The sequence below is a fragment of the Dichomitus squalens genome, assembly GCF_000275845.1.
Source record: "Dichomitus squalens LYAD-421 SS1 unplaced genomic scaffold DICSQscaffold_67, whole genome shotgun sequence".
NCBI lineage: Eukaryota > Fungi > Basidiomycota > Agaricomycetes > Polyporales > Polyporaceae > Dichomitus > Dichomitus squalens.
Genome location: NW_006766949.1, coordinates 30,403 through 57,526, shown reverse-complemented (window position 1 = coordinate 57,526; position 27,124 = coordinate 30,403). Strand labels below are relative to the sequence as shown.

General features: G+C 56.2%; 8 protein-coding genes across 8 annotated transcripts; 5 read left to right on the top strand and 3 right to left on the bottom strand.

The window, feature by feature from the left end:
* Window positions 1-971: 971 nt before the first annotated feature.
* On the bottom strand, window positions 972-1,812 carry DICSQDRAFT_157712 (uncharacterized protein). The gene is made up of 2 exons (XM_007370404.1): window positions 1,125-1,812; window positions 972-1,066 (listed from the first exon to the last, which is right to left on the bottom strand). Exon 1 carries the CDS (start codon window positions 1,775-1,777, stop codon window positions 1,571-1,573), a length of 207 nt encoding a protein of 68 aa, XP_007370466.1. The 5' UTR covers window positions 1,778-1,812; the 3' UTR covers window positions 972-1,066; window positions 1,125-1,570.
* Window positions 1,813-3,485: 1,673 nt separating this feature from the next.
* DICSQDRAFT_140913 (YjgF-like protein) lies at window positions 3,486-4,748 on the bottom strand. The gene is made up of 4 exons (XM_007370403.1): window positions 4,124-4,748; window positions 3,874-3,961; window positions 3,770-3,818; window positions 3,486-3,710 (listed from the first exon to the last, which is right to left on the bottom strand). Exons 1-2 carry the CDS (start codon window positions 4,502-4,504, stop codon window positions 3,956-3,958), a joined length of 387 nt encoding a protein of 128 aa, XP_007370465.1. The 5' UTR covers window positions 4,505-4,748; the 3' UTR covers window positions 3,486-3,710; window positions 3,770-3,818; window positions 3,874-3,955.
* A 145-nt stretch (window positions 4,749-4,893) lies between these two features.
* DICSQDRAFT_140912 (uncharacterized protein) lies at window positions 4,894-6,784 on the top strand. The gene is made up of 3 exons (XM_007370402.1): window positions 4,894-5,696; window positions 5,934-6,503; window positions 6,586-6,784. Exons 1-2 carry the CDS (start codon window positions 5,273-5,275, stop codon window positions 6,428-6,430), a joined length of 921 nt encoding a protein of 306 aa, XP_007370464.1. The 5' UTR covers window positions 4,894-5,272; the 3' UTR covers window positions 6,431-6,503; window positions 6,586-6,784.
* A 403-nt stretch (window positions 6,785-7,187) lies between these two features.
* Window positions 7,188-8,339, top strand: DICSQDRAFT_70822 (uncharacterized protein; the record flags this gene model as incomplete). The annotated part of the gene is made up of 2 exons (XM_007370401.1): window positions 7,188-7,531; window positions 7,613-8,339. 2 exons carry the CDS (start codon window positions 7,188-7,190, stop codon window positions 8,337-8,339), a joined length of 1,071 nt encoding a protein of 356 aa, XP_007370463.1.
* A 1,754-nt stretch (window positions 8,340-10,093) lies between these two features.
* On the top strand, window positions 10,094-10,465 carry DICSQDRAFT_70805 (uncharacterized protein; the record flags this gene model as incomplete). Its single annotated transcript, XM_007370400.1, has 1 exon — window positions 10,094-10,465. The coding sequence occupies one exon, from the start codon at window positions 10,094-10,096 to the stop codon at window positions 10,463-10,465; it is 372 nt and encodes a 123-aa protein (XP_007370462.1).
* A 2,048-nt stretch (window positions 10,466-12,513) lies between these two features.
* Window positions 12,514-14,982, bottom strand: DICSQDRAFT_183590 (uncharacterized protein). The gene is made up of 7 exons (XM_007370399.1): window positions 14,764-14,982; window positions 14,520-14,716; window positions 14,360-14,451; window positions 14,150-14,286; window positions 14,039-14,095; window positions 13,834-13,975; window positions 12,514-13,765 (listed from the first exon to the last, which is right to left on the bottom strand). Exons 1-7 carry the CDS (start codon window positions 14,883-14,885, stop codon window positions 12,554-12,556), a joined length of 1,959 nt encoding a protein of 652 aa, XP_007370461.1. The 5' UTR covers window positions 14,886-14,982; the 3' UTR covers window positions 12,514-12,553.
* A 228-nt stretch (window positions 14,983-15,210) lies between these two features.
* Window positions 15,211-20,780, top strand: DICSQDRAFT_140909 (PLP-dependent transferase). Its single transcript, XM_007370398.1, has 11 exons — window positions 15,211-15,499; window positions 15,853-16,652; window positions 16,716-18,384; window positions 18,435-18,730; window positions 18,781-18,986; window positions 19,041-19,137; window positions 19,194-19,325; window positions 19,381-19,722; window positions 19,794-19,966; window positions 20,247-20,472; window positions 20,528-20,780. Exons 1-3 carry the CDS (start codon window positions 15,305-15,307, stop codon window positions 17,674-17,676), a joined length of 1,956 nt encoding a protein of 651 aa, XP_007370460.1. The 5' UTR covers window positions 15,211-15,304; the 3' UTR covers window positions 17,677-18,384; window positions 18,435-18,730; window positions 18,781-18,986; window positions 19,041-19,137; window positions 19,194-19,325; window positions 19,381-19,722; window positions 19,794-19,966; window positions 20,247-20,472; window positions 20,528-20,780.
* An 818-nt stretch (window positions 20,781-21,598) lies between these two features.
* Window positions 21,599-23,360, top strand: DICSQDRAFT_70739 (uncharacterized protein; the record flags this gene model as incomplete). Its single annotated transcript, XM_007370397.1, has 7 exons — window positions 21,599-21,680; window positions 21,744-21,782; window positions 22,071-22,144; window positions 22,201-22,303; window positions 22,359-22,585; window positions 22,639-22,936; window positions 23,038-23,360. 7 exons carry the CDS (start codon window positions 21,599-21,601, stop codon window positions 23,358-23,360), a joined length of 1,146 nt encoding a protein of 381 aa, XP_007370459.1.
* Between the last annotated feature and the right edge of the window lie 3,764 nt (window positions 23,361-27,124).

Below are 27,124 nucleotides of genomic sequence, written 5' to 3'. Positions count from 1 at the left end.
GGGACCAGTGCAGCCTGCAGGCTCGCTACCGCCAGAACCCTCGGTTACCTTTTACGACCGTGAGATCTGGCGAAAATCAAGATCAGTGCTAAGCTAACGGAAGCAAATAATTATCAAAGATTTGGCCCCGATCTCCCGCGTCCCTGGCGGGACGCTAAGTATTCCCCAAGCACATCTGCTCTCCTTCGGAGGCCAGTTCGGTCATCGTCCACCCCATTCATCGCAACGTCGCGCTAGCAGCAACACAACGCCTTCCCTTCATGTCCTGCCTTCCTGCCGACCCATGGCGGATCGGCCTTCTAGCTGGTGTCCTGGCGTCATGCCTTACGCGATGCCCGGATCCTTTTGCGTATCATCAGCTTGGAACCGCCCAAGAATGTCTTCGAGTCCTCTGATGTCGACTGATACCCCCACACCTAATGTTCAACCTTGCTGGACGTCTATGCAGCAGCCGACTACCCGTCCGTCATTAGTCCAAGATTCGGACTTCGTGGACGTTTTCATCACTGTAATTTCAGTCATCCTGGGGCTGCCGACGTCCACTCGGGCCTCTTACCACGCCGCTAATCACGGCTGGCACAAAGTATGAGAACATGCACTTACCGCCAGGTACCTCAGAGCGCTCGATCAACAACTCAAAATATTCAATGAAGGATTGACGCCGATGAGGGCGCCCTTCGAAGTTCCCTTCGCTGGATGAAGCGGCAGCGAGGATAGACAAACCGTTGCCATACTGACTTCTGCGCTACATTCTAGCGCACGGTGCACAATACAACTGCGCCAAAGTTGAAAGGACAACATCCCAGGAAGATTCGTCCGCTACGACGACGGATACCTCCTATAGACCTGAGGAAAGGACAGGCCCAATCATGACGCACTGACCAGGGTGGAGAATCCGACCGGTGAGACTCTCTGCGTGCGTTGGTGTACGCACGAGACTTGGGAGCAAGAGTGCTTCGCGGATGATGGCTGTGACTGTCCGCTGAAACTTCTGCACTCTCCATTAAGTAGCGGTACTCCCACTCTTCAGCCGCTCCGTCGTAACGTCGCTCGCTGGCGTCCTCTGCTATCAGACAGATCAGCAGAGGCCTACGGAATCCCTTCTCAACTGGCCGAAGACTCACCAGTGCGCTAGAGCCTTGGGAGCACAGCGCCCGATCCAGGCAACCTTGTTTGTTGCGAGGTGCACGGACAGGGTCTGCGGTGCGGGAAGTCCTTCTAATGGCTGCGCCCAGCATCTAACCTGATAAGTCAGGAGTCTGAAGGTTGGGCTTTGGTCATCAAGAGAACACAACGGGCGGGGGCAATAACCTGGACGGAGCGGCGGCGCTTCTCGCGACGCGTGATTGCATTCCAGCGTGATTTGGCCCACCTGGCATCCCACTTCTGTAGGCGCACCGAGTGGGATCCGGGCATCTGCACCGGAGATGGGCCCGATAACAGCCGAGAGAGCTCAGAGGGACGGTGCGCTCCCACAATTTTCAGCCGTAAGATCGCGCGGGCTTCCCGAAGAGGCGACGTCAGTCGTCTTCTGTTTGGGGCTTCGCCCGCTTACCGTCGTATCATTACTTCATCTCTGGTGCTGCCCTGAGGATGGGAGGACGCAGAGGACTGGAAGCGGAAACACGTTGCACGCAGCGACCGGACGGGCAAAGTCGATGGAGGCATTCTTGCCTTTCTGGGCCTGTACGGACCTCCAGCTCCGCGCAACGTGTCCGTCCGGGCACGTGTGCGGGACTGATGACTGTAAACTGTGCTGGCATCGCCTTCTAGGCATCTGCCAATCCCGACGCCAGCCGACTTTCCTCTCCGCTTGGGGTATTGGGTGTGCGTATTCGACAGCGATAAGCACCGCAAATCCCAGTCGGGGAGCGATTAGGACGAACAAGAGGCTCACCTGTCTCGCGGAGCCCTCCATCGCCCGATAAATCAATTTACCCATCCACATCCAAGCCGATCCCGCGACACTATGCTACCCCAGTATGTTGAGTTCGTCGTCCATTAATTCGTTAAGGCCAGGGCAGGTCCGAGGGCGTGATGGAGCTGTCGCGCAACTGACGGTGGAACTCCGCCATCACCCTCGTCATCGCCTCCACCGTCTTTCATCGGCGTGGTCTAGGTCATCGACGGGGCTGAAGGTCATGTGGGACGCGTCGTTGTAACGTTTTGGCGAGCCTGCCTGCGGACGCGTCTAGAATAGGGTGTCCACTCAATGGTTGAGTATTTCCAGCCTCATAGGCCGTGTAACTCACAGGCCATGGGTTTGCAACAGGGCGTAATCGCCCATGCATTGCGGAAATGAATATGTGCGGCCCTGTGGCGAGCGAGCGCAGCATCGAATCGAAACGTTTCTGGAAGAGAACAGGACTGGTCAGTGTGTTGGTGCGCGTGGTGAAGCGGTCCGGAAGAGACACACCGGCAATTTGAACAGCCTTAACTGACAGGCCCACCCAGCGGGCATCGGCTAGCTCGGTAGACGGCCAGCTTGTGTCTCACTCAATCTCTCGAAGAGCAAAGTCCTACTTGGAATGGGGTGGGACTACGCATCAATCAGTGGATAATGACCCGGCGCGGCCTGTACCGCATGTTGCGCCTGTCCAACCTCCAGGAAAGGGCAAGTGCTGCACGGGCGGGCGCGGTGCGCGCGTCGTAGGCTAGCAGTGATGCGGCTTGAGTACGAATCAGCGGAACATGAACGTGAGAAATTGAGTACACGGCAGGGAATCGGATGTTTTCGATTGGAGAAAAGTCAATGAAATGGGGACGCAAAAGGCAACAGCCTGTCGTTTTTCAATGACTTTGATCCAGAAACGCCACATATTCACGGATTGTTTGCCTCGCGCATCCCCTTTTCAGAGACTTCTCTCCAGCTGGAAATATCCGATTCCCTGCCGTGGTAGCACGACGAACAACGTCCGGCGCAATACCTTATGCGACAGTGGTGGTTAGTCCAGCGAAGGTTGCATGTGGTCCCAGATCGACGGGCAAGATGGGCGACGCGTGGCATGCCTGCGTTCCCGGACGTCAATACGCGTGCATCCGAGGGTCGGTTTGATGGTATCTCACCTGGATTTCGTCGTCCCTTGGGTCTGAGCCCCGTATGTCCTGAACGGGTACATCGATTTCGACGCCTCCACTGTCATCAGCACTGTGGTTGCGCACCTACAGGAGAGTAGGATCAGGGAACGATGCCGCAGGCACTACGAGCTCGACGTCTCGCACGGTGGGCGGGCACATCCGGACATCACAGTATTATCCACAGGTTGCGAAACTCTGTAGCACAATTGGCCTCTGTACCAAAAGGGCCACGCGAGTCTCGGAAAATCGCTTGATTGTAGCACCAGAAGATCTATAGGTGTATGAACTCACGGGACCTACACAATTGCGAATGGGGAGGTGGTCCGTAACCTTGTATTCAGCAAGATACTGTCGGCCTGGTAGCGGTCGAGCGCCACTGCTTCCACACATGCAGCTGCATGCCTGATGGCTTCGTTATCTGAAATACAAGACCAATGTTCTATGGCAACTCGCTCGGAAACAAAGCTTCGGTTGGAGTACGCGTGATGAAAAGCGACAAAGGCATCGTCACTGTTCAGATTTCCTCGAAATATCGCTCGAGACGGACCTGTGCACCAGTGGAACCGTAGTGCAGGTACACGGAATGCTGCAAGGAAGCGCAACTTGCGGTATACCTGCGCTACGAGCCCACGCTAAGACCCGGATTTTAGGTTGCAGCCCTCATATACGCTGCGATCGGACTCTCACTCACGAAGATTATCGAACTTATAGCATTGCACGGAAAGGTCACGCTGGCAAGGCTAATCGATGGTGTCAAAACAGAGATGGGACACAGAGGTTTTGATGAATTCGCACCTCGATGAGACCCTCGTCTCAGTACAATCGTTGAAAAGTGTCACCGTTCGCATCATTTCGTGTGAGAACAGAACCATTGGCGTCATTCCTATATCAGAAGATGTATTCAGTACTACGCATAGGAGACGCATTGAGGAGTGACCAAACGGCAATGTCTAAGTTGGACAGTGACATGCGGTCCGGGGGTGAAGAAAGACAAGATTCTCGAGACTCATATTCTCCACGGCAAGGACTCGTCTCATGCACGCACCATAACGACAGCATCTGCTTCAATCTCCACCAGCATGTCTGACGAGACGAAGCGAGAGCCAACAATCATCGTCGCCGCCGGACCGACGTCTCCAAGAACGTCCTTCAAAGCCTGCCCAACCTTGCCTGTATCCCGATCTTCCGCTACAAACATCCGCACACGCACGATATCCCCCTTCCTCCCACCTAATACTTCCACAGCCCGCACGATCTCGGAAAAGATAGCTCGCGCCTGGTCGTAGGCAGATCCGGGGTAGCGGAGCTCGCCAGAGGTCGGGTCGATGGAGGTAGTCCCGGAGATGAAGATGAAAGGACCCTTCCGAACGGCTCTGGAGTAGCCGAACTTGTTCTCATACGGGTTGTTGGTAAAATGACGTTGCATGGTGAGCCCGTGAAGATGTTGGGGGGACAAAGCAAGCTGCCCTCAAGCCTTTGGACAGGATCCTATCATCCGCGATGACTCGACCTCACCCGGACCCAACAAACACCTTCAAGCCGTTCATCGGTTCATCCACAAACTGTTCATCCACAGACTCATGACCGAATACTAGGAGGGACAATAGCAAGACAGGGGATGAGAGCTGAAGACAAGAATCGCCTCGACGTTGCGGCATGCTGATGGTCATGGAGACGGAATTGGGCGCGCGCGCGGCGGGTGGTGCGGCCAGGCATCTACAATCGACGCCTCCGACATGATCGCTGGACTCTCCGCCCGCCACAACGCCTCAGACGACGACCAACGCTCATAAAGGCGCGATGGCACAACGTACAGGGAATCTGCTGTATTCGGACCGGCGCATCGAATGCGGCAACTACGGTCAGCGCTCAGGTGGACTCTGCCTCGTGTCCTTCTCGTTCTTGCATCTCTCTCCTCGACGCTTGAGCATCGCTCCTCGCCTTTATCGTTGTCCATCTCCTCAGACTGACCTCAGCTATGGGCCAACGATTCGACGACATGCCTCCGCTCGTTGACTCTCAGGGATCCGCACCCATGATGATGAATAACCCAAATCCATGGCCCTCGTCCTTTGACTCCTTTGGCCACATGCCCGGCGCAGCACAGCCGCAGTCCTGGAGTCCGGGTCCAGCTTTCATGCAGCCCCCACAATGGCCAGGGTGGGAGTCACAAGCACAAGCGGGCAGCACACCGATGTCCTGGGGGACGTCCATGTCGTCCACACCCGCAATACTCGCAGCGCCCATGGCGGTGATGCCGCCAACGTTCGGTGTCGGTGTCCACACCGATGGCTGGCCGCGCCCACTCGCATCGCGCGAACCGGAGACCAACAGTAGCCCACCATGGAAGAACTACGACGACTCCGATCAGTCGCTTGCGCCGCCACGATCGAGAACACCGCTGTCGCGGAGCGCATCCCTTTCTTCGAGCCCATCCTCGTTCTCACTGGGGAGCGGCTCCCTCTCACGCAAGACGTCGATAGTGCGCGGGCGTACTGCCGAGGCTCTCAAACATCCTCCACGGGAATGGAGGACAGACTTTTCTTTGAACGGAAATATATTCAGCGGGCTGCTTGGAGCCCGTAATCGCTCGAGATCATTCGGTGGCGGGGGAAACGGTGAGTGTAATCAATGCCATTCTTCTCGGTACGGGCACCTTGGTTGTTTCTCTAGTGCGCGTTCTGGTGCGAAGTGTTGCCCTTTGTAGGCGACAGTTTGCCCTCGTCGTCTCCCGCTTAATTGCCATAGATCTAGCGACTTCTCAGCCCGATCCGCCCATCTGTTCAGTATTGCAAGTGCCCGTTCTGCTCCATAATACCGCCGCTAACCCGTCGTGATCCTCTTCCGCATCACAGAGCCTAAAGTCACGCTACACCCATACATTCGGTATACGGGCCTAGCCAAACCCCCAATGATGCTCGACCTCCGCGAGTCCCCGAACACCATCCAGTTCCGCGCGCTCAAGGACCGGCAGTTGACAAGTTGGGACATGATGCGTTTCGTCTGTGAGCCGCCCCTGCAGCACATGCGCTTCTACCACGCGCACCTGCCGTGGTACATCGACGTTGAATCGCAGAACCCGGCCGGGGTGACGCTCTACGACATGTTCGCCACCATCCACATGTGCATGATGACACCGATCGAGAACGCGGACTACTACAACGTCGAGATGAACTCCGAAGCGCGCGCGCAGGTCGCAGACGCGTGGGCAGCACGGTGTCGGACGGAGGGGGAGCGACAGCAGGGCATCAGGCGTGTCGACTATCTCATGGGGCGGTGCATCATGGAGGGTATTCAGAAGGGCAAGGATGGAATGTGGGAGATACGGACGCGGAAGCCAAGCCCGTCGTGACAGTCGTTGTATTTGGGTTCTCAGGAGATCCTAGGTTGCTGTGTCGGGAACAATGGGGTATGTGTGTTCGTGGGTACGTCGTTCAATCTGGGGAAAGTAGAATGAGAGAGAGGAAGTCGTTCCTGCTCCCGCTCACCTGTGCATCTTCTTCGTAGATGCTGAAGTGAAGTGAACTCAAGTAGCCCGATTTTTGCATGCTATATTTATCACGTGTAGCCGGTCTCAAGCCATGTACATGTATTCTGTGTAAGATTCCTGCTGTTTCTTTGGACGGCTCTGCTACCATACCATATCCTCCAGTGCACGCAAATGTACCATACATTCAAGAACGGTGTACGTGCGCTTGCTGAAGTATCAATCGCCTATCAAAAATAGCTCGCTCGCAAGTCCATAACGACACGGCCGCAAGGACAGATCAGCATAGTAAGGTGTCCTAATTTCGCTTTTTGTCGTAGTTGATATTGCAATCATTCCGAAAACGACGACTGCTTATTGTACGTTGTGTAAAACGGACAGTGTTGCATCCTCGGCTGCGCTGACCCTTCTATTCCGCAAAGGCCTGGACTTAATGCTGTGCCGTGCACTGATTCAGATTGTGTAGTGCCGTACGATCTCATTTCCATGCTGTGATAGAACCTGATATTACGAAGATGCCGTGGCATCGCCATTCTCCGACCACACGTGTACCACGAGCTCATATAATCCATCTTATAGCGCTCCCAAGCCCACATCGATTTCCTCCATCTCCCCCTTCTTCATGAGCGATAGGCATCCTTGGGACATATACGCCGACAGCCTCTTCCACCTCGGCTTTGGGTATCCTCTGTGGAAGCCTGATCCCGCGCCAGGTTGCGGAGAGGTTGACATCGGTGATGTCGGATGGCTGGAGAATGGCGAGTTTCACAAACTTTTTAACACCACGAAGGCCCCCGACGATCCTCAGCCGAGAGGCATTCCCGACGGCTACAGAACATTCGATGTGGAGCGTGCGTTTATTCATGGGCCCCGGGAGGAGATCCAGCAATCCGTGCTATGCAGCCGGAGCATTGAACGTCTTGACGCATCGGCAGGCTTAACCGCAGCCCCCTCATCATTACCTAGGTATGTCGAGCCTCAGATACGCGTGTGGGTGATTGACATCTTGCGCTGTAGCCCGGTAACCCCTGTCTCTGCCTCTACCAGTTTCACATTCGAATGCTCTGACGACTCTGGCGCGATGCTTGTTCTGCATCCCTCTGCCGTCTCCAAGGACATCAAGTCCAGGAAGCACGTCGTTGCCTATATTCAATCGCATTTTCCTGAATGGATGGAGTTTGCGAACGGGAGATTCGGACTGGTACTCAAAGATGAGCAGCTCATGTTCGTATGCGGGACGACCAAGACCAGCAGATGGGCTGTCGCCGCCTTTCATGGAAGTTACTGCAAAAAGCAAGGGTCAATCTCTGCTAACCTCAGCTCCACATTCGCGTTCGACTTTTCCCTGGCTATAGCGAACGTCCAGCTCCCTGCGGCCTTCTACAGAGTCGGTCCGCCTCAGAATGGCACCCACAGCTCAATCCCCGGACGAGCTATGTCAGACGTAACCAGGGACATATCGTGGACTCAGCGCGATGCATTGAACAACGACCCTCTGTCTCACAAATTCGATCAGTGTATCTTCATCCACTACTTCAAGGCGAAACGTCGAACGTTTCTGCCCCTCCAAGTACTACGTGCTGGTGCTGGGCCAGATCAACTGCCGCCCGGATCGGATGACATACGTGACGGCAAGACACCGATCACAGCTCATCATACAATGCCAGATCGCGGCGAAGCGGAATATGAACTCTTCCCCCCGTCTCAAAAGGTTTGGGCGCCATCTGTCCAATGCCATAGTCAAGATATTGACTCGCTGACTATAGCCTCATGATCCTGTGGATGAAGTCCTTGACTATATCCTCACAGTGCGTATCTCTTGTCTCTTTCCTCAAACTCTGCAAGCTCATTGGGTTTCTCCAGTCCTCACATGCCCAAGTGGCAATCGCGTCGGATCTGGATATTCATGCTCTGTATGAGGTAGGCCTGAGCATTGCTATAACGTGTAAGGCGATATACAATTGCGACACTATCACTACTCAGGGCGCAGTGTCCCGTGAAGTCCCGTTAATCAAGCTGCTCCAAACCTGTGCATCTGTAGCCGTTGACGCAGATGGATGTACGTGATCACGACCGTGTTTGATTCACTTGACGAAAAAGCTCACGACGCCCCTATGCCAGTTGGAACGATTATTGTGCATACAGCCAATGCCGTTGGGAAAGACCTGGCTAACGACGACCTATTTGCCGCTGTCCCAGTCTCAACCGAACTTGAGAATGGGATGGACAAGTTAGCCATTGCAGGTAGTGGAGAGTTTGGCGGGACGCGCAACCCATACCACGACATGCATCCACTCGTCGATTCACAAGGCTCTGCAGCAATCGCGACTGATGACGCCAATCCATCTCCATCGCCCTCCGAGTCCTTCCGCCGCCGCCCGGCGGGCGCTGCATGGCCCCAGCCTGGTCGGAGTCCAGGTCCAACTGTGGGGCAGAGGCAATGGGAGTCACAAGCACAAGTGCGCGAGCCACCGGACTCATGGAGCGTGCCCATGCAGCCCCTTCTCGCGAGGCGTGCGGCCATTCCAGTTGCCAGCTTATCGCAGGGGTCTGCCTCCATAATGACTACTCCGACGGATCCTTGGGCGCCATCCCCCGCCTGGGGCCTACGCGGCCACACAATTCACGGAGCACAGTTGTACCCTTGGGGTATATTTTACATGTCGCCCTTACAACGGCCTGAATGGGGGTCCCAAGCACATCTTAGCGAGTCACGGACTCCAGAGTACTGGGGCATACCTTCGATTGTGGCTCCCCAGATAATCGGAGTGCCCAGGACTATGATGCCTCCAGCATACGGCATCGGCCGGCCGCGGCCCCTTGCATCGCGCACACCGGAGACGGATACTGACCCGCCGCAGAAGAGCCACGGCGACAATTTGAGTCTATCACCTGCCTCGCGACGATCGAGGAGATCACGGAGTGAATCCCTTTCCTCAATTCCTTCCATCTGCTCACATGATAGTGGCTATGCCTCACTGAAGGCGTCCGTAACGGGCAGGGAAGATGATGAGGCTCTCAAGCATCGACGTCCTCCGCGAGAGTGGAGGAAAGGCTTCTCATTGAGCGACATAACATTCAGTGGGCTGCTAAAAGCTCGTTATCAGGCAAACACGTCGAACGACGGGGGAAACGGTGAGTGTCATCGTTGTCTCCTTCCTATGGGCGTTTGCTTTGGATCTCTAGTGCGTGTTCCGGTGCGAAGTGCTGCCGTTTGTAGGGGACGGTCTGCCACACGTCTCCGATAGGTCAATCGCTGTGTCGGACATGATGACAACAGCTCGATACGCTGTTGCAACTGCCCGTTCTACTCCTTAGTGCCGCAGCTCACCCGTTGTGATCCTCTCCTGTATCACAGAGCCCAAAGTCACGCTACACCCATACATTCGGTATACGGGGCTAGCTAAATCCCCAATGATGCTCGACCTCCGCAAGCCCCCTAACACCATCCAGTTCCGCGCGCTGAAGGACCGGCAGCTGACAAGCTGGGACATGATGCGTTTCGTCTGTGAGCCGCCCCTGCAGCACATGCGCTTCTACCACGCGCACCTGCCGTGGTACATCGACGTCGGATCGCAGAACCCGGCCGGAGTGACGCTCTACGACATGTTCACCGCCATCCACATGTGCATGATGACACCGATCGAGAACGCGGACTACTACAACGTCGAGATGAACTCCGAAGCGCGTGCGCAGGTCGCGGACGCGTGGGCAGCACGGTGTCGGACGGAGGGGGAGCGCCAGCAGGGCATCAGGCGTGTCGACTATCTCATGGGGCGGTGCATCATGGAGGGCATCCAGATGGGCAAGGACGGGATGTGGGAGATTAGGACGAGGAGAACAGACCCTTTGGTAGGCTTCAACTCCGCTGAGGTGATCCGAAGGTGCGAGAGTCGTTGAGGGAGCCATCAATAGACGGTGGGTGGAGCAGATCCACCCGCGTCAGTCTTGTTAGAAGGGAAGGGGAAACATGGTGGCGGGACGCGCACCGCAGCAGTGGCTCCGAAACTTAGTGCATGACAGTAGGGTATATTTGGTAGATCCTAGGGCGAAATCTTGTGCTATCTGACGTTCGCTCGAGATACAGACGCAAGTATTCTGCTAGTGAAGTGGAGTGTGCGGATATTTGCTTTGAGCGAGTGTGTTGATCTAGCCACTACGTTACGGCGCCAGGACACGGATACATCCGTAAGTCAGACGGATACATCTGTTACCTTGACGGATACATCTGGTGAAATGACACCCTACGGCTGAGACAGTGGATTTAGGGAGGGTGATCTTCTTATGTGTCTCCAGAAAGCACTCTTGCCCGACTTCTCGACAGATCTTCCGAACACCTTGAGCCTTCCTCTGTGACTCCCGTGAAGAAGTTCGAGGGCAAGCGGGCACAAATGGGATTCGCGTTTGGCCGGTGAAAACGCGTGCCGTACATAGTACATACAATAGACCTTATATACACAGTAGAATAGGGGTAGATAAGGGCGCGGGTATCCGTCGGGGGGCGGGACCTGTGGCGCTCGTTCCGCGAGCTCGCCATCTTGACGCCAGGATTCCAACATCCCGCTCCTCATTGTAGCGATTGGCTGCAATATTGATGTATTTGTTGACAATTTAGAGTCAATATGAGCCTGTTTGGCTTTAGAGACAGCGTGATGAGGCATATTGGAAGGAGCGATCAAGAGGATATGTCGAGCGCTTGTGAATTCGATTAGGCAGATGTTTGATATACCAACCCGATATGGCAATACTTCAGATAAGAGATCGTGCATACGATCGGTTTCCTGTTGTGCAAACCAAATGGCTCATGCCGTGTCCATGTTTCATCCGATAATGAAACTAGCTCTTTCAGGTGAATATTTATCAATCATAATATCTTACAGGTGGCATTTCGGAAGCTAAGCATGCTCCGTCTTGTTGCGGTACGGTGACGGAATTTCGGCTATGCCGATTTGCGATGTAACTGGTAAGCTATAGTAGGATGTAGCTATGTGGTATACTCGAAACACAAGACATTAATTTCTCTCAGTAGGTCACAGAGTTTGAGGATATTTGGGTAGCCATAGATCCCACAGGAGCGCGAAAAAATTGGGAGTGTCCCGGGGACCCATGGTGTCCTGAGGAGCCGTGTATGACTGTATGCGCCCTGCCTGTCGTGGAGGGAGAGAAGAGGTACTAAATCAAGTTCGAGCATTTGGCATTGAGCGGGGCCGGTCTAGGCCCCAGGCTCAGGAGTCAGAGCGCGTCTGGTGGTTGAGCGCAGCCTTCGGTACTGATCGCACTCATTCCGAGGAGGGGCGGACGATTTCTCGCTCAAACATTGGGCATACTCATCACCGTCATTGTCTTATCAGCCCATGGTTCCCAGAGGTTCCCTGTGCTGCACGTTTGTATTGGTCGCACCGAAGATTGAGCGGCATCACAGGGCACCGTGCGGTTGCACGTGACCACGACAATGTAACGTTACTTAAACGAACAGTGACCGCGTTTGCAACGCACAGCTTCTGCGCCTTGCTTCCCCAACACCTGCTATTCTATCACAAGCGTATCTTCATTGTCCCTCTCCTGCCCGTTCGATACCCCAGCACCCCCCAGCACTATCCCTCATCTTCATCCCCCCTCCACTCCATATAGCTTGCAATAGCTTTATGCTCACCTATGATCCGCCTAGCTCTCACCCTCCACCGGCGTAGACAGCAGTGTACATAAGGCCTACCATAAGGCGCGACCTCGCCTGAGGGCACGAAATGGGATATTGAGAAAAGAGAGGAAAAGAAGAAAGAAAAAGGGATTGTGGTGACAGCAGTCGTGCATCACAAGGGGACTGCCCTGTCGAGGAGACCCGACCGAGGAGCAATAGACACACTACAGATTTCCGACGCAGAGGACCCAACTGCATCGTCGACACTGAGTCAGGGCAGACTGAGAGAACAGCACGGGGCAGAGGTACTGTAAGATCCATTACTCAACACATTGCGAGCGATCGTGCCGTTACACAGCTTGCCTGATCCCCTCAAACATCCTCTCCCCCGCCCCGACCATAAATCCCCCTAACAGTTTCCCGACCCTCCTCCACTCCCGCCCAAACGCCCCCCTATGGCCTCCATGTCCCCCACCCATCCCAGGCAGCGCACCCCCATTGAACCCATACACCGCCATCGCGACGCCCAGGACAAGCACCGCGCCCGCGACCATCGTCTTACGCTGCACGATCACGTCCGTCAGCCTCCTCGGCTTCCTCAACTTCCTCCTCCTCTCCCGCCGTTTGCGTTCGTGCTCCCGCTCCCGTTCGTCATCGGAGGGTACAGGCTCTGGGGGAGGCGGGCAGACGATCAAGTCCGGACGGAGGACCATGCGCTCTGCGTCGTCGTCCGAGGGGAGGTCGCGCGCGCGCTCGGACCACGTGTGCACGACGCTCTGCGGGCCCATGATCGTGCTGAGCGCGATCTGCGGGTGCGTCGGGGGGTACTCACGCATGAGCTCGTCGGCACGCGTGAGGAGCGTGGTGAGCGAGATACGTGGACGACGCGGGCGCCCGAGGGGCTCGGGGGAGGAGGTGCGTGCTGGCGTGGGTGGGAGGGGAGGTTTCTCCTCGTCATCGGAGATGGGCACGAGGAGCTGGTCGGCTTCTGCTGGGGAGAGCGGGGACTTCTCATGCTCGGCCAAAATGAGTGCGGAGGGCTCGGTGTCGTCGTCTGAGATGGATCGAAGAGGTGGCTCTGACCGCTGAACCTTCACGCGCACGTCCGGTTCGAGTGACGATGCCTGGGTGGTTACCGGGATGGTGGAGCCATCTGCCATCGGAGTAGGCGCCTGTGAGTCGACAAGAGTCTCGGACCCCGCGTCTGTCGACACCCCATCTGATGTATCTCCAGCAGAAAGTTCTGCTTGGATACGTGGAGACGCACTGTGCGTAATCTCGTCGTAGTCGTCTTCTTCAGGGATACTTGTGTCCTGATAACTGGGAAGAGCGAGAGCAGGGGTAGCGTTCTCGCTCACAGAATCGACAGCGTCGGGATCTTCTTCCTTGGTGCTCGTTTCTTCCATGTCTTGCGACGTCGGCATTACCTCAGCTTTATGAGGTTCCGGTGGATCGTCGCCCTCTTCGTACAGGTCCGGAAAGACGGTAAGCAGGGAATGCATCATGCCCTCTTCGCCTTCCTCTTCGAGCATTTGCACCTCTTCTCGGCGAGTGAGAGTCAGCTACAGAACCGACGTCGATACAAATTCTCAGAACATGGTTTATGTGTATAATGATTCGAAACACGCACCGCTGCAGCAAGGTATACAACGGCAATCGGCGGCCGGCATAGCAAATAATCAAATATATGTTGGATGAGTGGAAGCGTTGGGACGTCATGAGAGAAGAGCGTCAATAGATTAGACAATGCATAATAAGGTAACGGCGCTGTGCTATGGAGACACATAGTCAGTATGGCTGGTCGTGGCATCTGAACTTTCGAAGATGTGGTTTACCGTTCGAGTGACTCTGCGAAATGGGGATCGACGAGCTCGAGTAATCGCTTCAGCACCCTGTGTTGTGAATTGAGTGGTTGCGGCAGCGCACAGATTCACAGGGGCCCATACCGGAGCAGACCCACCACCGGGTCGAGATTGGGACCCATTGAGTCCCGGACGCGATGCAGGCTGAGCTTCTCCGTCACAGGGAGGTGAAGCTCTTTGGGCAAGGTGATGAACACCACAGACACGATGTCATGATAGCCCTGTCATGCGCATGCGAACGGACATGTATTGGTCAATGCATATTCATGAGTAGAGTCGGATCGAGGTACTCACCTGAAAGTAATGCAGGCGCGGTCTCTGACGGAATACTGACACGATTAGCCTGTTGAGCGCGGCCTGCAGCTTTTCGCGGCTGTCTACTCCTTCTGGTGTAGGATCGGCCGGACGTTAACATGAGCGGCGAGCGCATAGCTAGGGGAGGTGTGCTGTTCACCTACGGAGTAGAGGACGAAGCTGCGGTCGGTGTCAAGTGTTATCTGGCGCTCATCAGAGTGAGGATTCCCAGGCAACTCCTGCTGCTCCTGAGGTGACGTGAGGTCGAAGCTAGCATCAGACCAGAGAGAAGAATCTGGGGCGTCGCATTTGTCTCTAGAGACATAGGCTCGATCGTCTACGTTGAGCAATCTAGGCCTGTTCCTCATCGTATCAGAGACTTTCAGAGAAACGGGTAAGCGCACCATATCCGTACGCGCTCCTTTCCAAAGCCGTGCGGTTGAAGGCTCAAGTTCCTATACACCTGCCAGTCAATGGCATCCAGAGGGCGTTGATGTCGAGACTTCTCCACATCAGAGCTAATCATTCCCAAGGCCAGTAGAGATAGTAAAAGTAATGATAGCGTTGCAAGCGTTCAAGAAACGAGGGTATGCATGCAGGAGAGTGGTGGCGGCTGGTGGACGAGGTGTGGAGGTAACGGTGTACATGCGAGCTGTGGCCGTTGTTCCGGTCCTGGGCGCCTGCTTAGCCCCAGAGGAGATTAGATTAGGTTGCGTATAGAGATTAGATAAGATGATGATTTTGACTCGTCCGAAATTGCCGGCGGCCGCATAAATTGGAGCTTGCCATTCCATGCACATCTGAGTCGTGCTCACATCGTGCTATTCCCATCCCTCCCTCTTCTCCACTATCTGTTCAGTCTCTTTCTCCGTTCTTTCCTCATCTTCTGCACCTAATCTGGTGATTCAGACGATCTTGCACGCATACCCTTGCGTTCTCGCGGATATGAGCACTACCACTCTCACCCAGACAGGACAGCAACCCCTGGGTAGTGCGGTACCCCCATTCACGGCACATGCTATCTCAGTGTCGCTTCCGACGTGGAGAGACAATGTCGGTTACGAGGAAGGCGAGAAGCGTGTCGTAGATGCCATGGTCTCGGGATACCCACGCTTCTTCATCCATCTAAGCATTCAGAAAGTACGTACAGCACATTCCAGGCCTTCAATATGGTCAACATATCCTTCGTGCTCCATGAAATATACCGCAATCGCTGTGCCCGGTTGACTGTAAGCAGTCTGCCCCCACGGCCTTTGGTCTAACCGGTCCTCCATGGGTAGTGATTGAGTCACGTTTCCCTTGAGCTTTCTACAGAGGTCTCCCCGAGATAAACAAAGTGTGCTACACAAGCGTGGGCCTATAGCAGTGTGCGAGAGATATTCCTTTGTCTACCAACGTATCCGCCATGAACCAGGGCCATGGCGCGCTGCACTTGATTCAATCAGAATGTCCTGTTCCCCTCGATGCTCGATGCTGATACCTCGCTTATCCAGCTCGCTAAAATCTGCGAACAAAAGTTCGGTGTGCCCGGCGAAGCCTCCCTCCTCTGCCCCACCCGCCGCATCGCCGAGAACTGCCGCGCATTCATGCTCGATCGCGCCGCTAGGTCCAGCACCCCAACTCCTACAACTCTCAATGTCCGCCTGGTCCAGTTCACCATCTGCCCCGACGTAGATGATGATGGCCCGTGCGCCGAGCTCCACATTGTCTTGTTTCCCAAGGACGCCTTTCCACTCGCCAAGCAGTTTTGGCAGCATACCGGGCTCTGCGTCTCCTCCCGATTGGCGGAGCGCTGTCTCGCCATGCTCAAGGAAGACGTGACTAGCCCCGCGAGCCCGACGAGCCCGACGACGCCCTCGAGTCGGGCCCCAGTGAAGCCGGGGAACCGGCACTACGCCGCGAAGGGCTTCACGAACAAGTCCCCCCCGACCACACCATCGGCAACGCAAACACGCTTTACCAGCACCGATATTCCGGAACCATCCGCCGAGCTGCTGAACAAGGACCACATCACGTACCTCGAGGAGCGCTATGGGCGCAACATGCCACTCTCCTCTGCGGCCGCGGCCAAGCGCGCGCTCCGCCGCCGCATCGCAGGGGTGCTCGTGCGCGACACCCCGAGCGATTGGTCGACCGCGGGCGGGCAGGAGGCGCAGTTGGGCCCGAGCACGCGCGGGGTGGAGGGTGTGACAGAGGATGATGTTTTCTTGTACGCGACGGGTATGTCGGCAATATGGAGTGCGCACCAGCTTGCCCTTGGAGCGCGGCCGGTGGCGAAGAGTGTTTGTTTTGGGTACGTAGGGAGTGCAACTCGAAAGAGGGACGTCCGGGTTGATGATTCCGACGTGACTTGCAGATTCCCGTACACCGACACCCTCAAGATCCTCGAGAAATGGGGCCCTGGATGCCACTTCTTGGGACACGGGCTGGACAAGGACATCGACGAGCTCGAGGCGATCCTCGAGCGTGAGTCCAAGACGTCTTCTGGGCCCCCAATCCTGTCCTTGTTCACGGAGTTCCCGTCGAATCCGCTCCTCCGCGCAGCGGACCTGCCGAGGCTGAGGAAGCTCGCGGACAAGTACGACTTCCTCATCGTCGTGGACGAGACGATCGGCAACTTTGTGAACGTCGAGGTCCTACCCTATGCGGACATCGTCGTCAGCAGCCTCAGCAAAATCTTCAGCGGGGACGCGAACGTCATGGGCGGTAGCCTCGTCCTGAACCCTCACGGGCAGCACTACGCCGCGCTGAAAGCGCACATGGCCGCGACGTTCGAGGACTCGTACTACGACGAGGACGCGATCTACATGGAGCGCAACTCGCGCGACTTCCGCCGCCGCATCGAGGTCATCGATGCCAACACCCTCGCCGTCTGCGAGTTCCTCCGCTCCCGTTCCCTCGCCGTCTCTTCTATCTCGTCCCCGCCGTCTCACCCGATTGCAGTGAAAGACGTGCACTACCCGCGCTGGGTCACACCAGAGCATTACAACAAGTGTCGCGTGCGCGACCCCGTCACGGGCGAACCCAAGGGCGGGTTCGGGGGCCTCTTCTCGCTGACCTTCACCTCGACCGAGGCGAGCAAGGCGTTCTTCGACGCGCTCCCGTGCATGAAGGGCCCCAGTTTGGGCACGAACTTCACTCTGGCGTGCCCGTACGCGATCCTTGCGCACTACGCCGAGCTTGACTGGGCAGCCGGCTGGGGTGTCGAGGCGGGCCTGGTGAGGGTGAGTGTGGGCATGGAGGAGAGAGGGGCGCTGTTGCGTGGTTTCGAGGAGGCACTCAAAGCTGCGGAGGCGGTCATACCTCAGCAGAGCTAGAGTGCGGGAGGGAATCCTCGACCTGTAGGCGTGAGGATCTTGAGTGAGCTCGGGAGGGTCTTTGACCCGGAGCTGTAGCATAGCCGTTCAACCGGACATGGAGACAGTGTACAAGAGACATGTATCGTATAGCTTAAATACAGTCCCATCCAACTGGTCACAAAGGAGCTGCAACGGAGGGCGAGAGCAATATTGCGATGATAGCTTCACGCAATCTACAAAGCCATGTATCATGTCCCGACGTCGTAGCCTACGGTCGGATGCGATTGTGGCGAGACGCTGATATCCACCACGCTCTCCTCCGCATCCTCCCCGTTTTCACTCAACTGCAGCCCAAGTTTCTCGTTGAACGACGCCGGCTGACCCTCCACACGCTCTCCCAACTCCAACCCCAACTTCTTCTCTTCCACCTCCACTTCCCCTTCCTCCTGACCCTCATCATCACTCGCCGGCTCCTCGACGACTGCCCCCTCCTCACGCAGAGCAAGCCACGCGTGCTCGCGAACGGCGAGGTTCTGGCCCTGGCTGATCGCCTTCACAATTTGGCCTTCGTGTCGCGCGTGCAGTGTGCGGCGGAAGGAGCGCGTGATGAACGTCGACAGGATGCGCAGCGACCACTCTGGCGGGATCTTAGCGATCACGTCGAGCACGTCCAGGTTCATGGCTTGCGAGTTCAGCAATTTCGCCGTGCGGTCTGCCGTCGCCTCGCTGTCATACTGTTAACGTCGGTACAAAACGATGGGGGCAAGGGGACGTACCCGCCGCTCATGTAGACTTCCAGGAGAATCATCACTAGATCCTTCTTCACTTCCTCGTCCACCGTCTTCGTCTTCTTCAGCTGCGGCGCGCCCTTAGCCTGCCCCTGACCCTGCTTCCCAGGCGACGCGAGGGGCGCGACGAGCGCCGCCCACGGCTGCAGATTCGACCGCTCCCCGATTTGCTGTGCCGTCTTCGCAGGGACGACCTCCCCACCCAGCGTGCAGTATGCTTCGGCGGACGTCGAGTCGTTGAGGTCGTGGATGAGTATGGAGAGCGCGGAGCGGTGGTTGCCGAGCTGCGCGCGGTGTGAGGATGGTTAGCGCGGAAGACACATAAGGGACGGACCTTTCCCTCGAGAATGGCTAGCTCGAGCTTCAGGATCTTGGCATGGGCGTCAAGACGTGACCGAATCGCTGCGGGGTCATACAGAGTAGAGCCTTGGAGGAACAGTATGGTTTTCAATCGTGACCGCTTGGATTCCGAGTCGGGTGTTGTTGTGGAGAAGTAGGATATGAAGGGGGTCTCGTTTCTGCTGGAAGTATATGACGCAGCTGGACATCCACATTGGTCACTATGCTTCGGGGCAAGATGGGTCAGAGGCTAACCTTTCGCTCTCCAAAGTTTTGATATTGAGTCGTCGGCCAGACATGATAGTAGTTGATCGACATATGCTGCCGCAAGCTGTGAGTGCAACTCTGGGTCCTAAACAAGCACATCAGCCCGTCGATCCGCTAGGAATGCGGAAGATGTACACCCACCGTACTTCGTCGCTGGATGACGAGATGTTCCAGAAGCTGGGCTCCAGCGGCAGGACTGGCTTCTCGTATCTGCTGCAATAATGCCCTGTCGTCCTCCGCCTTCCGTTTTGCTGACATAGTAGATAGCAGAAGCTACAAAATGGTCGAGAGTGAGCCTCAACACGCAGCGTCCAAGTAGTCCACACACCTTCAGAGCACGCTCCGAATCCTTCTTCATCAGCCATGGTATCCATCTCTGGATCGGCGCCCGGTCTTTCTTTTCGCTTAGCAGGTCAAATATTCGAGTAAGCGGGTCCTGGACCTCCGTATCTATCCACTCCCCGTCCACGAGTTTAGACCACGCGTCCAGCAACTTGGCATCATCGCCATGTTGCCGATACAGCTTCGTGAGTACGCCGATATGTCGCGACTCCACGAGGACAGGCGCAATCTCAGACAGCAGCACCGAGTTGGGCTGGTCAATCAGCCCGTGCAAGTCGGGCAGCTTCCCAGCCGACACGTGCAGCTTCGCAAGCACTGTATCCACGACCTGATCCCGGAACACGCGTCAGCCTCTCGGCTCGCTGTCATACCTCGGAGCCGGAGCATCCAAACACTCACCGTCCGCAAGACCTCTACGTAGGGTGTCGCCCCGTCCACGGCAAGCTTCCGCCGCCATTTGCGTAAGAACGCCTCGAGCATGTCGCGCGCGGTCATGCTCAGGACAGCGCGGAGCTCGACCGCTGGGGGGGCTTCGCGCGTATTCGGGTGGAGGTGCGGGGAGTAGTTCCTGACTAGGTTGTGCGCAACTACATCAGTCCCGACGTGAGACACGCAACGGCGGGGCGGAACGGTAGTGTACGGGGATTCGTATGAGATTGGGATGTTGAGTAGCGAGATTTGGGGTTCAAGGCATTTGTGACGAGACCGCAAATAGGGAGAGAAGCGACGTCAATAGGGGGTGAATTGGGTGATGACCGTATGCCACGGAAGGAGATATGGGAAGCAAGAGCGAGAAACATATGGCACATAGGCAATCCTAGACAAGGGGGGGGGGGCATGCGGGACACTCACTGATGTCGTCAACAGAATCTTCCTGGGGCATATGTTCTGCCACACCGGCCATGATGTCCACGGTATCGTCCTCGGTGAAGAGGTCTCCTCGGAGCTCGGGGTAATAGCTGATGAGTACGCGAGGATCGAGCTCGCCTTCGTACAGTCGGTTCCCAGCATCCTCAAACAGGGTCTCTGTGAAGCATTGGAAGCCTAGCAGCTGGTTCACGTAGCGTAGCTCATCGAGCTTATGATACACGAAGCGTGAACGCGGGAGAACGTGAGGGCCAAATACCACTCACGTCATGCCTGTCCACGTTGAGCATAGATTGCAGCTTCTTGCGCTGCTGCTCCACCAGGTCCGCAGCATCTTCAAGTCTATGCGCTAGCAATAGTGCGTCCGCCTGAGAGATGAGGGTGGAAGGTAGTAGTGCGTGAACGGTATCCGATCCAACGACAAGTACGTTTGCCCGTGGAAAATTAGGATATTGTAGGGTAGCCATTACAGATGCATGACAGAAAGCCGACTTGATACAAGTTAAATCCGATACAAAACAGACCACGAAGGATGAGTGAGGGCCAAGGAAGAGAGAAACCGGTTGAAGCCACTAGAAAGCAGGGTGTTGCTAATCAACCGGCGCTAACTCGCAGGTGCAAAATACCGTAGTCCATGGTTTAGCCGAGTAGGTCCTAATTGAGGTAAAAATTTAGCCCCAACAGCACATGCCTTGAGAAAGCCATGCGGGGTGTACTAAGCCTACAAAGTGCGATATAAGACAATATATATCGTGGAGTAGTTGTGTTCTATGTATGAGAGACGGGTCACACCTGAATAGAGGCCCCGAGATGAACGCGGACGACCACTCGGGGGTGAATAGCATTGGCATCCAATGGCCTCCTTCAGCGTCCATACCTGTGGTGCCCACTGCTGGGATGCTTCCGGTGGCTTAGTACAAGCTGGAGTACTTGGCCTCAAGGCCCAGAGCTGGATTGGGCCGAATTGGGTCGTCTCACTTAATCTTAGGGCCAGATTTAGCTTCAGGAGGCTCGGAAAGGTCCCTTCGCATCAGTCAAGCGTTCGTGTAATTTACGGTAAATGACCTGCGTAAATCATGGCCTCCGGGGGCTCAGTCAAACGTGTCAAGCAGGCACCGGGTTCCCGTATGTAAGTACCCTAGAAGCCACGCATCAATCATGTAAGCGCCTATCTCCGATCCCAGCCTCCAGGCGCCCATGTACACCGTTCCTTGGCAATAGCCACCACCTTCACCGTTTTCCGTGGTGTGCCAACTTCGACTTCTCAGCGACACGAGACAACCACAGAAGCGAAAGGAGCTGCAATTTTACGACAGCGGTCCTAGCAATTGCTAATCATGACATCCGCCCCTCAGAGGCCGATTGATGTCCCTCCATACCAACTACAACCTCTACTTTCCGACGTGGTGGAGAGTCTAAGTCGTGAGGACCGGACGTAGACTCCGTTGCCTCCATGCGAGACTAACTTAGCTCTAGGCACAGCGGGACACACAGTGCACATACGGTGCGCGCAAGCAATTGGTATGTCGTTCTTTGTTCACTCCGGACAGCTTGTTTTGCCTTGGCTTCCTGTTGACTCTATCGACCATTTTCATTCGAGCATATGTTTCTCAGCCTCACGATGATTCTATAAGATATGGAACCAGCGATATGTGAACGATGCGGGTCCTAGACGGAGTCGCTCGCTCCATACACCATTCATCTGCCCTGTTCTCTTCGTCATACCCATATGCGCAAGCAGACACTCTTGCCTATATAGGTTGTCGTCTATTCATCTGTTGAAGATGCTGACCGCAATTTGATTTGTAGGGTCGGAGATCTACGTTGGCTGCGACAATGGTGAACTACTGCGTTTCGCTCTCCAAGCCAGCAGCTCCGAGGCAGTTCGTTCTCCTCACGACAATACGTGTGCTGCTAGTGATGATAATCCGATGCCCAGCCAGATTCGTACACCCTGCTCTCTCGGCAGTCACTACCAAACGAGAAACCTATTGATCAGATTGTGCTCGCCCCCAGCATTTCTCGAGCACTGATTCTTTCCGGTATGCTTAAACAGGCCGTGCTCGCGTATTATTTGCTCTGACATTTCTGCGGCAGACCGTCAGATCCACTTCTACACTCTGCCGGCGCTCGACGTAATCTCGCCCAACCAAATCAAGCCAATACGCAACGTTGTCACGTTTGCTGTGGATGAGCAACACCTGAAGAGGCCACCACAGTTCATGAACGACATTCCTGTCCCTGTGGAACCTATCGAGTTTTGTGTCGTCAAGCGTAGTGCCATCTCACTCTACAGTCTGCGTGAGCGACTATTCTTCCAGAAGGTGGGCGCATGTTCTTGCGGGAGGAAGGTTCGCGCTCAACTTGATTCTTGCAGGAAATTCCCCTACCCTCAGGAGGTTTTCTGGCGCGGCGCACTGGAAAGTACCTGTGTATCGCCGACAAGGAATACTACAACGTGATCGATTTAGTGCAAGCCTCCATGGTTCCCCTGCTTCCTATCTCGCAAGCGCCAGATACGACGGTGGCCGTGAAGCCTTTGATCACGGTCATTACGGAGAATGAGTTCCTCCTCCTGTCTTGGACGGGCGCCAGCACTATAGGCGTATTCATCACCGGCGACGGTGATCCGGTTCGCGGGACAATCGAGTGGCCCAGCCATCCCGAGGCGATTTGTGAGTGCCCTTGTTCCCTTCTACGTACATGCGCAGCAACACGTCCGTTGTACATTGTGTACTTACTCACTTCTTGTTCGCACGACCCTGAACCATCACAGCACTCGACTACCCTTACTTGACGACTCTCATGCCAAACGACACTATCGAGATCCACAGTATCGAGACGCAGGGCATCGTCCAGGTTATTCCCGCTCCCTCTGAGGAGTCTGGGGAAAATAGGAAGGCGCTCATCGCGTGTCTGAATGGGTTCTTCATACCGTCTACGCAACGATCAGAGAAGCTCCGGAAGACGCCCGTACGCTTGCTTGGCAGGAAACCAGCGAAGCAGGAGGAGGAGGAGGAAGAGGAAGGGGAGGATGACTGGACAAAAGCTAGAGGGGAGCTCGACACTGTGCCTGATATCCCTGCTCTGGATGCGTGACGGGTCGAGCGATACTGCTCGACATCGGGCGCCGTGTTGCGGTCGGTGAGCCCTTCTACTCTTACAATGCTTTGCGCTACTTCTTGCTTAGTGTGATCAAGGATCGCCGCTCGAGGAAACCGGATGATTCGCCTCACTTATCAGCTTCGCCCCCAGTACACCGGAGAACGGACCAAATGAGCAGATCTTTTCGTTAGACTCTCACTACTCAGCGGATATGGACCCTAGTCAACGCTCGAAGACGAGTCCTGAATGTGGAGGTGAGGGCGCTTTCCGCGTCGTGGCAGTGTGCGAGTTGCTACGCGCCCTTGTTGTTTTTCTCGCGCCTATTGTTGTCCTCTTGTTGCTTGAACTTGGTGCCACTCAACGATCTGTCCAATTCGACGGTCAGTATACCACACGCTACGCGTTGGCACCCTCGTCTACGTTCAACCGCGCTCCTGGCGACAGGTACAACGCGCTTAGACTTGTGCGTGCATCCATGTCAGGTAGGCTCAACTCTGACGTTGGGAGCCGCGTAACAACACTCTTCTGTACGTACTGAGGGAAAGGGGGCATACTTAAGGATGTGTGCCATAGAGGAGATGTTCTTCGGTTAACGTCTCTCCACGCCGACTCCGCGTCTCGTTGAACGGGACGTGTCCGAACCCCCTGCTGCGCTCCCAGTGACGCAGTGATCCCGAGCAGTCTTTACCCTATAGTTCGATTGAAGATGGACGGCACCTCTAGACTTAGACCGTCAGAGCCTCGCTCTCGAGCTGAAGATTCCATTGAGTCCCCCACTCCTCAATATGGATACGAGCGTCACACGTAAGTTCCTTTGTTTCTATCTTGACGTCCGCTCTTAAGCCATTGACGCCCCGATCACTTTCTCATCGCATGCAGACAAATTGTCGACATCCACCTTCCCGGCACTGCCCAGTCACAGCCTTATTCAAACGCCGGGGGGGCTCTAGGAAGTATTCTTACCACTGACTGTGTGCGTCTCACTCGAGACTTACGATGGAGCCCGATGCATCCGGAACACATACAGAACGTGAATACCTACGAGGTGCCAATGGGCTCTACCATCGAGTTCCGTCTGGCACCGGCTCAGCAGCCTGCTGTCCAACACGCTTCCTCCTCATCATCTACCTCTACTTCTGCACCTGGACCCGCAAACCCACAACCCACTGTACCAGCTCACCAGCAGACTCGGTACTCCGGCTCGCAACTGCACCATCAGGCAAACTATTCCGGTGCCGCCCAGGGAATCGCTGCAGGCCCTGATCCCACGGTCCACGCTGGTGCCCCAATGTCGATCGATGGGCCGCCAGACGCCCGGGATTTCCCCAGGGGGCCGGCGCGAATGGGGCGAACAGCGTCTACCACCACCGCCCCGATCACACCTGACGTTCTGAGGCAGGGATTGTGGAAGCTGAACGGGAACGAGGACGCCAGTCGGAATCGGAACGGGGAAGACGGAAACGAGGCGTCCATCGCCACATGCGATTGGGAACGAAGAGAGGTTCCTGCACGATATCAAGAACGCAATCCGGGCTATCGTCCTGAGAGCTCCCCTTCCACTGATTCCTCCCCAAGTTCCAGCTCTGGCACGCCGATCGACAGCGGAAAAGAGCCACCACGAGACGATCCTCCCCTCAACGGCGTTCGAATCATTACAGAAGACGGCAACACGTACTATCTCATGGCCGACACTGACGCTCGGAATGGGTTGGAAGAATACCAAAGGCTGCACCCCGATAGAAAGCTTCCTAGTCATCGTACCGCGAAGCCTGGCAAATCTGCCCTACGCGGTGCTCCCCAGAATCAGGAAAGAGATGCAGGTTTGTCCGCCACCACCTCTGTCACGAAGTCTTGCCGATGATCTACTATTGCAGCGCCACCGACCGCAGGAGGCGCTCTCCGACCTAGACAACAGCGCGAGTCCGGGCGACACGTTGCTGATGAAGACGGGTTTGTCCCGTTTGTCCCCCCTCGCGCTCAGCAGCGCACTCCACCCTACGATGGCGATGAGGAAGACGAGGACGAGTCAGCACCTGGTTGGGACGAGCGACGGGGTGCGCGCAACCGTTACTGTCGCAGCGTACGTCGAGTACTCAAGCGCGTCCGACGCACCGTCTTTCCCTGCACAGATTCGGAGGAGTCTCCGACCTCCTCAGAGTCAAGCGATCAACCGCCACCGCCTGCATGGTGGCGCCCACAGGCGCAGGGTCAGACTCGACGGCGCCGCCTACCCGACCCGCCAGTTGATCCGTATCCCAGAGCAGCCGGGGCACACGCTGGATACTATGGGGGGCCTATGCAAGGTCAGCCACCGCCTGTGATGACGCATCCCTTTGGTCACCCCGGCTATGGCTGGGTGAACTGCCATGTATGTCAACATCCTGCCAGTCATCGACTTGATTGTCCCGTATATGTTGCGTCGCATCTCGCCCACGCTACCCCAAATCCCCCGCCGCCGCTCGGGGATCCTGTTGGGAGGCGAAGCGCCTCGCGCGCGACGCAAAGAGAGGAGCGTAAGGAGCACCACAACCACTCATTCGAAGGTTCGTCATAGCTTTCATTTTCTCGCCTCATCTGCACGCCGATTGAGATCTTCTGGGAAGAACGCCACGCCACGCATCGCGCTAGACGGCATCATGGAGAAAACGTCTCCAGTGCGACGGCCCCGCCACCACCAGTGGCACCTTTGCCTCGAACGCCTCCCCCACCGACTACGCATGTAGCAGGTCAAATTGGGAACTTTGTCGAAGGCTCTCCAGCAAGGATGAATTACTGGGCGGCACCGCCAATAGCACGAGCGCAGAACACGCCAGCCCCTGATGAGGTACGTACATACGCACAATTGTCAATAACTGGTCAATGTTCCTAAGCCCCCATACCAGTCTCCTCCTGCTGTCATTCCTTCGCCTCCAACACAGCAACGGAACTGGGACCCCGAGCCTCCAGTCGTCCCAGCCCAGGCGCCAACTCCTTCTGTGCCCGTCGTTCCTGTGATGATACGTCAGCAAGCGAGAATCCCCCCTGTGGTTCCACCTGAACCCAGATCCCGCCGTCATCGGCGGGACAGGGTGACAGACGTGCCTGTGATACCGGATTTGACCCCCGACAGGACGACTATCAATACACAACTCGATACTCCTCCTCCCTCAAGAGGACCATCCCCAAACACACCTAGGGGGCAATTTAGACATCACCCTCCAGCTCAACAACCCGTACCCGCAGTTTGGGCACAGCCGTTCATGCCGGCAGGGTTCTCCTTCCCCGCAGTGTACCCAGCCATCGCCTGGGTGCCGCATCCACGACCCCACCCAAACATTCCAGCAGCTACCTTCTGGCAGCTGCCCTATGCCGTTCCGAGCATGCAAACACCGGCGGTCGCGAGCATGACGGGAGGATGGCCGCTCCCTGGCACCATACCAGGAGTCTGGCAAACACCAGCCTGGCCACCCCCAACAGCGCTCGCGCCAACGCCCGCCCGGGGGGCGTCCCTCCTCCCGGTGCCCACTCCCGTAGGGACTACACCACAGCTCATCCCAGATCCGAATGGGCCACGCCCCATCCTCTGCCCGATCCTGATCCCAAATCCGGGAAATACAACTGTGCCCTGGCTCGACTGGGACATCCGCATGCCGCCCTCGATGGCGAAGCGGATCACCGCACGCGAGGTTGTCGTGCGCAACATCAGAGACAAGCTCAAGGAAGTCGCCACGCACCCGCCCACGTCGCGCGTGACGATCGCCTACAATACCGCGGTGCCC